Below are 12,143 nucleotides of genomic sequence, written 5' to 3' on the forward strand. Positions count from 1 at the left end.
AGCTTATTGGAGTTACACTCAACCAACATGAATATTGCTCAATCCTGTTTATCTAAACATACAGTATTATAAAGGTGGAAAAATTCTACAGCATTGAAAATGTAGGTGCAAGATAGAGTCCTGGTAAGGGTTGTGGTCTATTTGAGTTTGTGACAAAAAAAATGATTATTGATCTTCTTGAACACCGCAAAGATTTCTTTCCAACAGTGGCCCAAGCAATTGACATCCTGCTTATAATAAATACTCCATGTTATGTTGAACTATCTTTCAGCACTTTTAGAAGGGCAAAGACTTGGTTGCTATTAATTATGGACTGTGAACAACTATATGCATTGAGTATGCTCAATCTTCATAAAGAAAAGGACTTCCTACAAGGCTGCGTCCGTCGAAGAAATACCAGTAGCCTATCTGTAATAAGATTTTGCCAGCAGTTCGATACTTTCGCAGTTTGCCTTTTACGAATAACAGGTACGCATTTTACATTCAAATTACTATAATTTATAAGTCAGTATGCGAGTAATTATTTTATTGGAACATGACGAAAAAATGCTGCGAGCGTCATGTTTAATTGACTTCAGTTATTATTATTATTATTATTATTACTATTATTATTATTATTATTATTATTATTATTATTATTATTATTATTATTATTATTATTGACAGAGGTAGACTGCGAGCAGGACAGAAACAACTCGAGAATGAGGGTAAATTGATAGCAAAATGGGCATAGGAAAATGTGAAAACACAACCACCTGCTAAATAAATAAATAAATAATCAAGAACACCATGATCACCGTCACTATCATTACCATAATATAGTCTAATTTGTTTTGCAGATGTAGAATGCTGACATGATTTGTCTTAGTTTTGACGAAGACGCTTTTATCAGGTGGAAATAAGTATGATTCAGGGAACCACTCATCACCCATCATCTCAAGTAGCACTGAACCCTTAAGTCCTGAACCATTGTCTCCTGCTTTCAACACTGTACGGATTTGGTTATGATAACACTTTAAAATCGTCCGCGCTCACCCAGATATCATTCAAGTGTAGGAAAAAAAATTACAAAATTATATCCTTGATTGTCTTAATAAATCTAGGGAATTTTTTAATATATAATAGTAGGTTTTGAAGTACCATCTAGTAACTTTATTGACACTAACTTGGCGCCCCTGAGTGATATTCCTCTGTTCAATTGCAGTGTCGCCAATTTAGCTGTTTTCCCGCTAGATCTGGCGTTTTTCGGTGGTAGTTTAGCGGATAAAATTTATGAAATTTGCATTATTGATATAAGAATTTAGCCAATGCGGGTATTTTTGGCACACACTGCGGCGAAATAATCTCATTTTACGTTGATAATATAACAATTTAGCAATGTATGCATTGTTTCATAGCGAGTTTTTAAAAATCGAATTGGCGACACTGTTCACTTGTCAGAGGTGACTTTTATGTGGTCAAAAGTGTCAAATCGTCAATATGACCTTTCCAAATTTATCCCATTTTAAAAACATTTTAAATATTTTGAGGGAGAAATAAAATTATAAATTAAATGTAGATTGCATGCGTATGTTTGTGACAACGTAACAAGGAAGATCTTTTAATGAAGAAACAATTTGTATAAGAAGTGTACAGACGTTTCGGGCAAGAAAAGTATAGATATATCTGATAAATAAAGATGAGAAAGCAGGAATTGAGATTTTAGTGTTCCACTGAGAAGATAAGCGTATAAATTCAACATGGAAGCTAAATCAAACGCTCCTTTAATTACGAAAAACATACTACACGCAGGAAGTAAATCGGTGTCGTTTGTTTCGGGAACTAAGGTAAGGTAGAAAAGACAAACTTAACAGCAAGTTAGCTGAAACTATAGTATGAAATAAACAGCATAGTTACTTTGGTTACCAATTTCCTCCATTCTTTGTGTACATCTCAAGTCTGATTAATGTAATATGTAGCTAGTCGGCGATGTATGCAATGGCGAGAGGAAAGGAACGGACCACCCTATCCCATTATCTCCAGGTTTATTTGCCCCATAAGTGGTGCATTGTTGGTATCACAGTTGACTTAAACAACATGTAACTTATGGCCTTCCCTTCTTCTCCCTATTGTTGGTAGGCTAACCTTTCCAATATCTCTCATTAGTCTGTTATTCTCCATCCGAATATGGTCTGTTATCAAGAAGGGTTTTGTTTAGATTGTTTTTATTGCTCTTTATATGAAAGCTTCGAATACTGGATGTATCTTCATCAGGCAAAGAGGGAAACACCGTAGCCTAATTATTTACTTTAGCGCGTTCATATCCACTATTTCTCTACTTCTTCTTGTGTGATGTCCATCCAGCTATGCTTTAGACTACCCCTCACTCTACGGAAGTTTCTGTTTACTTTTACTGACTGTTCACAACGTCCACATACGCCGTTACTTATTATGTCTTTCACCACTTGTTCAATTAATTCTATAAACAAGAGACAAGTACGGTATCGCTAAAGTAAATATTACCAGAGACAATCTCCTTTAGGTGGTTACAACTTGATTTAGCCCAGTTGACTGGTCCTTGTCTGATGATGAAGGCAGGTCCAATGTTCGAAAGAGTGATATTTAGGTCTACATCAATTAAAATAATCCAAATAAAATTCCTTTTGATTGTCGCCAGTAGGTAGAGACTGTGAAGTACAGTGTACAGTAACTATTTTCGCTTGAACTACCAATAACACTAAACTATTTAGGCTAACCAAAAACTTTGTGTACAAAGATTTGATTGTAAGAACTCTGGAGTACAATTGCCAGATTTTGACAGTAACAAAACATTGAAAAAGATTAAAATCTCATAAGCAGGCCTATTAATTGGAATGGTGTAATTCTTTAGAAGAAGTGAACCAATGGAGAGACAATTGTTTATTTCATTATTGTTGCCCGTGATCCCGTGCCGTGGCGTCGTGGTCTAGGGCATCCTGCCTAGGACTCGCGTTACGTAATGCGCGCTGGTTCGAGTCCTCATGGGGGAAGAAATTTTCTCATGAAATTTCGGCAAGTGTATGAGACCGGTGCCCACCCAGCATCGTGATGCACTTGGGGAGCTACGATAGGTAGCGAAATCCGATTCTGAAAGCCAGCTATAACGGCTGGGAGGATCATCGTGCTAACCACATGATACCGCCATTCTGGTTGGATGATCGTCCACCTCTGCTTCGGCATGCGTGCGTGAGGCCAGCAGCCGGCTGGTCGGTCTAGGCCCTTCACGTGGCTGTAGCGCCACGGATTATTATTACTGTTCTCCGTGAGGTTTAGCTTTCTGCTTTCACCTTATTAATGTGAAACGTCCTCCCTTTCCATGAGATTTCGTCCCTATTCGAACTTAACTTGACAAATCACGAACACAAACTTCGCCATTCAAATCCAGCACAAGCCACTGGTGTGGCTCAGTCGGTTAGGGCGCTTGCTTGCCGGCCTGAAGTTGCGTTCGGGCGCGGGTTCGATCCCCGCTTGGGCTGATTACCTGGTTGGGTTTTTTCCGAGGTTTTCCCCAACCATAATGTGAATCCAAGGTAATCTATGGCGAATCCTCGGCCTCAGCTCGCCAAATATCATCTCACTATCACCAATCTCATTGACGCTAAATAACCTGGTAGTTGATACAGCGTCGTTAAATAACCAACTAAAATAAAAATCCAGCACACGATTCCGTAATCCACTTTGCCGAAGGAGAATTACTGGAGAATCTAAAAATTTAGGTTCACGTATGCTGATTCGTTTACTTCAGTGAAATTAAGCAATCCTATATGACACCGACTGCACGCCATTATTCTCACCAGACTTTACCGCCAATGTTAATACTTTCCTCTTACTATCCATAATTATCTTTCATTACATCATTGATAACGTTTCCCCTTGACCTCTCGAGGTGACAACATAAGCCCTCCCTACTCTCATCACCTGATTTATTATTGCGGTGGTGGAAAGTGCGGAAGTGGAAGAAGAATTCTTCTGAAGAATTACTATGTCAGATATTTTATTTTTCAGGTATTTTTTCATTTTCAAACGATAAAATGTGATGAAGAGAGAACAATTATTGATGACAGTCGAAAATTAGGCAAGCCAATGGAGCTCGTACTGGGCAAGAAGTTCAGCCTCGAGGTGTGGGAGACAATAGTGCAGATGATGGCACTGCATGAGGTCGCTTCTTTTACAGTTGACAAGAGCGTGAGTACTTTACAAAACATTTTATAATCATTAAGTGCAGAGATTAGGCCTACCATCTTTATGTATTTATACTTCAAAAGTACCTATGTCGGTATATAGGCAATACTTTAATTATTTTTATTGAACTGCAAAGCATCAATGACTTCCATATTCTTTCATTAGGCGAAGAAAAAGGAAGTAGCTATAGAGATCTACAAAAAGAAGAAAAAACATTACAAAATTTTGACCAATTTAGATGTTTCCAGTATCTCTGATCACAGAATTTGTCTGTGTACCGGTACTGCATTTCTCCTAAACTAAATCGTTTGTTGAATAAATCACAATGTTTGCCACAGATAAGTCTTGACTGAATTTCAAAATATAATACGTATATATCATTTAATTCATTAACTTAGTTGACCCCCATATGAAAATTCCATATGTCATTACTGTGCAAGCATAACAAATAATTTCATGTTATCCATATATTGTCGTTTATTTCAGTATGTCCTTCACATTATAAATATGTATGCATTTGTTTCAGTTAGTATCTGGGTATCCATTTATTTCCAAAACGTGGCGCGAAGCTGGAAAACCGAAAGAGAAACAACATCGTTCACATTGTTGTGGTGTTACGCTTCAGAATGAAGGCATTGGTTATGACGACCTCAATCAGCTGATTAAGCAACCTTGTGACCTGGAGTTCATTTTAGGTATTTAACTATTTTTTTTTCTAGTTGTAGACTTTGCTATTTGTTTCACAATAGTCCTCAGCGGTCGAATGAATGCTTACTGTTAGACCTGATGTTGCAAGTTCAGATCCAGGTTCAGAGCAATGACTTTTTAAGGATGATGGTCAATAGCATTTGAACGTATAATAAATCTGGAAGTCCTCTTTTGTGGATTCGCAGCATGTAAAAGAATCTTGTCTTCAAGGACATATTGTACCAGTTATTTCTCTCAGCACCAAAATGAAACTTTTTACTCATCTCCTTCAGGCCTACTCATATTATAATCGCAGCTGAGCTCATTTCGTAGACCAAAAAAAAAAAAAGACTGGTTGCACTTTGGTTGATTCCATGAGAGCTTAGGTTTAAATATGAAGAAATTTCTTATGCATGACTTTGCTCTATTTTTCCTTTGTTTCATTTGTTGCTTTTTGTGTCTGTTTATAGATCAAGTATAATAACTAATCTATAACAAAGATATATTCAAGTGGTAAATTAGGTGCAAAACAAATATCCTTTCCCTAGTTGTGTAAACCAGGCACTACCAGAAGTAGACTTCGACAAATTCACGCTAAAGGAGATCAGTTATTTTTTGTGTCAAAGGACTTGTGAACTGTACAAGCCGATTCACGCTGCTTGCTCAACATTAATTTTTACTACTAATAGAAATAGGCCTACATATGGCAATGCAGATAGTTAAAAATATTAATACATTAATACATGACAAAATATGGAAAAATAAAATTATGGTATATCAATATAATACGACCTACACTTCGAAAAAATTTGAAGTTATTTTCAATATCATTCTTTAGCAAAATTCTCTTTTGGTTATCATTCACAATCTTCATCATCGTCGGCTTCCTTTTTTTTTTTTTTTTTTCCGAGTAATTTCTTCTTCAAAACATAATTATGAGAAACTGATTTCTAACACTTTTAAAATGCTTCAGGATTCTTTAACACTACTTTTAACCCTAGTTAATCAATTAACCTACTTCTAATCTGACAGTTAAATGAAATAACATTAAAAAGCATCTGAGAACTTGGGATAGTATAGATTCGGGCCAATATAATATTCAGTGCCTTTTAACGTGAAATATTTAAACAAAACCTTGTACAAGTAAAATTGTCCCATTTTCTTGTAAGATGATGACATCATTCATGATACCATGGAAACAGAAGTGTAAGGGTTTTCCACATGGTCCATCTCGCTCTGTTCTCTATTCAGTGTGCCTCAATCTTTTCCACACAATAGTCTTGAAAATATTGCGTACTGTATGTAGGTTATGTGTGTACATGAATATCAAATATAGTAAAACCTCACTTAACCAAAACGGTGGAATAATAATACATGCCGGTACTATATATTTTGGAACATAACATGTTCTTTGCTTTTTAAACTGTACTGCCTAAAATATAGCCGTTTCACCATAGTTGAAGCATGGCCTAGTTATCTCGCGGAGGTTATGTAGGCTGTAGCACGTGGAAATCTTACAGAGTAGACAAATTTTCGTCCATAGTGCATCCAAGGTCATGCTTCAACCACCGTGAAACGGCTTCTACTTTCTTGTTCTCGCATTACTGCAAGACTAAAAATAAGAGTGAATACCTTTAAGGAATGCTTTCCACACCCTCAGTTCACTTGTTTTGTGACCAGTAGTGGCCTGCAAGTGTATGTTGGTCTCATCAAGTGAAAGTTATTCTTTGTTTACATACCTTTCGTTTCAACTACCTCCTATTCCAAGAATTGTGGATCCAGATACATCTGAATGAGAAATGACAACTGATTTCACGTGTGTTCTACTTCTGTAATGCTATAAGTATAAAGCAGTTGTTAGTGCACTACCGAAAATAATACCAATGGATTACTGCCCCTATCCGAAAAAAAATATGTTTTCTGAAATGACTCTGCCTCTTTTAGTTCGGGTAAACAAGGTTCTGCTGTGAAATACAGTACAGTACAACAATTCGGGTATAAATGTTTCACGTAATCATTAGTATTTCCTTAAATTCCCTGTCACTTTTCTTATGTATGTTCTCTTTCTATTTCCTGCAGAGTTGATAAAGGTAGCAGCACCAGAAGACTATGAAAAGGAATCATGGCAGATGAATGAAGAAGAGAAACTGAATGCTATTCCCAGTCTTCACGCAAATGGAAATGTTCTTTTTCGCAACAAAGAATATAAAGCTGCTTCTGACAAGTATGCCCAAGCAATCGGAATGTTGGAACAGCTCATGCTTATGTAAGTTATACAAGATTCACATGGATACTTTTTTCATATACAATCAGGGTTGTAATCATGCCCGGTACTTTTTTCTGCAACCAGGAAGTGCCCTGATTTTTTATTTTTACTTTTTAAAATAATGATTTTCTTACTTAACTTTGTGTTTCATAAGTATGAGTTAGTAGTATGTATAATAACAGCGGCATTACTAATAACTTAATAAGTAGTAATAATAATAATAATAATAATAATAATAATAATAATAATAATAAACTTTTCTCGACACACTCTGGTACTTTTTTATTTACGACTACACTTGTGTATACAATGTAGATATCAGAACAATTTTGTTTACGTATATTCTCATTATATGAGGAATAGAGGGCTCATGGTAACATCACAAACCAGCCGTAATGCTGCAAGCCAAAAGTTGCAAATTCGATTCTCATAGGGTCGTGGGTTTTCTCCATTGATCTAATCCTTCCACCTGCAATAATGGCCCTGGAGTTTACTCAGCTTTTAACAGAAATTAGTAAAAATGTTTTGTTTTCCTTCCCACTAACGACAAATACAGTAGTAAAAATGTTGTTGTTTTCTAATGCCAGGCGTTTGACAATAAAGTCATTTGACCTCTTGCACTCCAATATTTTTCAAAGATATTATCATGGCCAACCACTGAAGCACAGATTTTGAGGTGTTCCGAGTCCATTTCTTGGTTTGAGTTGCACAATGGGCAATTAGGGGACTGATATATTCCAGCCCATTAACTGCCAAGACTGAAGAGCTGTTTGCTTGCTTCACATCCACATGCCTCAGCAGAGGTGAAAGATCATCCAACCAGTATGGGAGCAATGTGTGGTTAACATGATTTCGAAACCAGATTTTGGTATCTATACACTGTCCGAAATTGCATGAGAAAATTCCTTCCTCATAAGGACCTGAACCAATTTCATAACACATAGGGTTGCCAACTTTTCCGATTTTAGCAGGAAATCCCGATTTTCATATTTATTTCCCTTTTCCCATGCCATACAACAGTGGGAAAATATTTTTCCCGACATTAATCCAATAACTGTAATGGAAGCTTTGTTTTCCTACCTGTGGTGGTCCCATAGGCAAACACCGCAACTTTAGGCTAATTGTGCAACTTCCTTGTATTGGGATATATAAACAGTATTCATTAACTTAGGAAAAAAATTTATGGACAGATGGCATATCAAAATCCACTTTTTCAATAACATGTTGGTGTAAACATAAAATATCTTTATCTTCCTCCTTCCTTTCCTCTCCTCTCGCCTTTCTGTTCTTCACCCCTCTCATCCCACCTCTCTTTTATGCAATATTTGAATGGCAACATGTTACTAGACAGAGGAACTGCTTGCATTGATGTATTTTCATGTGAAGTATGGATTTTGATAACTGTCTACTGTTATTAAGTGTGCCTATCCTTGTTTCAAATGTGTCAGAATTTTAAATACGTTTAGGGCTTCATTTGACTGACGTCCGTAATACTGAACTTGGCTTTCAGGGAGAAACCTGGTGACGAAGAATGGATAGCATTGGAGAAACAAAAATTACCACTTCTGCTAAATTTCGCACAATGCAAGTTGTATGAAAAGGAGTATTACAAAGTAATAGAGCACTGTTCTACGGTTCTTAAAAGTGAACCTGGTGAGTTATTAAACATTATAGATATGGGACCTAGTTGACAAGTTAAGGGCTCTGCCATTGGACAAATTTCCCAAGTATTTCATCCTTGACAGTTACCTTATGTTCCTCTTTTTAATGATAATTTACTGGAAATAAACTGCAGTGGTATTGCTCTAAATTCTTAAGAAGTCATGCCAAATAAGACGAAGTGTTACTTAGAGCAGTAAATGTTAAAAAAGAAAAATATAGAGTCTATATATATTTCTGAAATCAGACCTGTTTTCAGACAAAAATTTTTTAACTAGACTGGAATGTTGCCAAAACTACACATACCTCTCACCCAGGTACCAGTTGACCCACTGTCTCTCCAGTCAAGTTTGAAGTAACTCGTTCTGTGCTTATTTCTATGAAAAGACTGATTGAGAGACACTGTACAACGAAGTATATGTGATTTATATGGCTCATTGTAGTTGCAAGTTATTAGTAACAAAAGATGGTGTACACCTCGATAAATGAATTCAGAATCCAGTGCTGTTTGGTTACTGTCAGGTTCATTAAGGAAGATGTTCCCTTATTTCTCTATGAGACAGCCTATACAATAGTCACAATCAATGAACATATGCATTTTAATATGTTTTTAAAATTTTACACACTTAAAAAGTGAGTGTTGTCAAAGTGACTAATACTTGCTCTTTATACATTTTACATATTATTGAAACAATTCAGTTCCTCCATGTTGCGAATTACACTAACATTTATAGTTTATATCCTTTAATTATTATTTGAAAGTCTTACTTAAATAATTTAATATTCACCCAAATAACATGGTGAACAATGAACAACCATTTTATGGATTACACACAAAATGCATTCTCTATAACTCTTAAATTAAGACATTTGACTTCACTTATAAATTGTGCAGTTTCAGTAGACACTTAGAATTAATTTTTCATAAATTACATAAAATAACTATATGCATATTAATTTAGAATGGATTCACACACACTTAAAAGTTTTATCTTCAAAGTGCATTTATACTTTTGTGCACATCCTGGATGGACTCACACTCACTTTGAGGATCATCTTCAGTGATGTTTGCTGAGTTCCACAACTACGCAAGATTGCATAGGTTCATTCAGTTAGCTACCCTGCCCTCAGTTTACAAGATATTGAAACGAATCTACATAAGCAAGTAGATTTTAAAACGGAGAATCGAATTAAACATTCTCCCGAAGAAGGGCCTTAGTTCTTGAAATTGATGCTGTTGTGTGTATTTGATTTCAAATTTTCTTTACTGAAAATTATTATATTCCATGTGCATTATTCCCAGATAAATTGTTTGATAGATATTGAATCTGAGCAAAATTCAACCAGTAATTTAAAAGAAATCTCTCTACCAAGACAGACAGTATTCACAAAACTAATTCTTCCGTGAAAATCTCTAATTCAGTTTTTTGCAGCAGCTTAATACTTTCTCTAATGAAAAGTAAAAATTGAACTTTATTCAGGCACTTTATTTTTATTGTTTTAAGAAAATATTTTCTTTATTGGTTCGTGATTTTATTTTGTAATGGATTTATCTTCTTACTTGTTGGTAATTTGATTTTTTATTAATATAAGACATCAACACAATAATTTGTTTCATATTCTTATATTGGTTTTATTTGTTACCCATGTTACAGACAATGTTAAAGCACTGTTCAGGAGAGCAAAGGCACATGTCGGGGCTTGGAACCCCCGTGAAGCTCGTGAAGACTTCACAAGAGTCATGGAGCTTGACCAATCATTGCTTACTGCTGTCCAGAAGGAACTGAAGCAGCTGGATGAACTAAAGAAGAAGCGAGATGAGGAAGACAGAGACAAACTAAAAGGAAAGATATTCTGAACAGCAAATGTAATAATTTGAAACTTTGGGTACAATTTTTAAATGCTTTATATACGACATAATGCAGTAAAAGATTTTATTTTGTAGATTTGTATATTCATTTTAACATATAATGTAAAATGTTGTGATGTATTTATTTTATGTTATTAAATAAAATATTTAATCAGTAAATAATAGCATTTTGTTTTACCCACCACTATATCTGGGTCATTTTAATCATAACCTAAAATAACTAATTCACTAGAAATTAAGTTAAAATCAACAAATTATACAGTAATCATTAAATTATTATTTTATAGACATTTAGGTCAAATTATGTGATTAAACTAGACTCTCACTAATCCAGCCCTTAGTAATCTGGTCTCTCAATTATCTGGCATCCTCCTATGTCACTGCAAGCTTGTAGCATATATGACATTCGACTATACCCCCAAAAGTAACTCATACATTTTCACTATGACTGTACAATGGCCTGCCTTCGGTCTCATAGGGTGCTATTCATAGACATTTCGCTAGCCCGCGCTACGAGTGTGCTAAACTAGCCCCGGCTATCAACTGGTTACTTGTACAGGATTCATATCATATCACTAACACTGGTTTATGAATACGTAAAACGTTAGTTCGCTGATCATCCACCAGAAGCCCGCACTAAGAATGTCTATGAATACGGCCCTGAGAGATGAAGTTGACTTTGTAATAAACTGATTACAAATCTCAGCACCGGGAATGTGTGCGTTTAAAAGTGAGAAAAAAAATTACTTTAGCATGTTTTCTATACTGACTATAAAGAGCCTCATACACACAGAGACTTGCTTGAAGGTAAGTCTTTACAAACCTAAATCCACAGGAAAATCTCCTCATCTCTACAAATCTAAATCAATAGACAAATCTCCTTGTGTTCCGGTATGGGCGAAAAGTATTAAGACCTTTGACCATGAGGTAAGTCTCCAGGTTTCAGCGACTGTTTGAATTATTCTGACTGTAGTGCTTTCCAAATTAAGCAGGAGAAGAACTAAATATAGAAACAAACGATACTACAAGCATGTGGTCGTAATTTCGCCATTGTTTCGTTTTAAGCAGTTTTCTGTACTGAAATGGCGGCAAACTATGAAAATACAGATTTGGGAAACTATTTTTACACATTTTTATGAACATAAAACCGAGGAGTAGTATTTCTTGAGTGATCACATTCCTCCATGGGAAATCATTGATTTCAACGATGTAAACTTCTTTGTGAACTGCAAGTCTAGGAAATAAGTCTGAGCACATATGGACAACCATGTAATTCAGACATATCTCCCTGAGGTAAGTCTGTACCGATAAGTATCCAATAAGTCTTTACATGTATGGTGTTTTCGCACAAAGAACAGCATGCAATTATCAAATTTTTGCTTGCAAGAGGTGAGAATTATGTTAATATTTATCGAAAATTAGTGTCAGTTTGTAGAGGTAATAAATTGTCTACAGCAACGT

The 12,143-nt window shown here is 35.5% G+C and overlaps 1 protein-coding gene across 1 annotated transcript; it reads left to right on the forward strand.

Annotated features, from left to right (window-relative positions):
- The first annotated feature begins 1,589 nt into the window (after positions 1-1,589).
- On the forward strand, positions 1,590-10,844 carry LOC138715110 (AH receptor-interacting protein). Its single transcript, XM_069847636.1, has 6 exons — positions 1,590-1,826; positions 4,024-4,203; positions 4,727-4,895; positions 6,967-7,153; positions 8,664-8,806; positions 10,468-10,844. The coding sequence occupies exons 1-6, from the start codon at positions 1,740-1,742 to the stop codon at positions 10,668-10,670; spliced, it is 969 nt and encodes a 322-aa protein (XP_069703737.1). The 5' UTR covers positions 1,590-1,739; the 3' UTR covers positions 10,671-10,844.
- The last annotated feature ends 1,299 nt before the right edge of the window (positions 10,845-12,143 follow it).

The sequence above is a fragment of the Periplaneta americana genome, chromosome 15 (genome assembly GCF_040183065.1).
Source record: "Periplaneta americana isolate PAMFEO1 chromosome 15, P.americana_PAMFEO1_priV1, whole genome shotgun sequence".
In the NCBI taxonomy this organism is placed as follows: Eukaryota; Metazoa; Arthropoda; class Insecta; order Blattodea; family Blattidae; genus Periplaneta; species Periplaneta americana.

Excerpts from the sequence above, each read along its gene's own strand:
- LOC138715110 (XM_069847636.1), top strand. The coding sequence starts at position 1,740 with ATGGAAGCTAAATCAAACGCTCCTTTAATTACGAAAAACATACTACAC. Across the intron at positions 7,154-8,663 it reads TTGGAACAGCTCATGCTTAT|GGAGAAACCTGGTGACGAAG; the intron begins GTAAGTTATACA and ends CTTGGCTTTCAG. Across the intron at positions 8,807-10,467 it reads GGTTCTTAAAAGTGAACCTG|ACAATGTTAAAGCACTGTTC; the intron begins GTGAGTTATTAA and ends CCCATGTTACAG.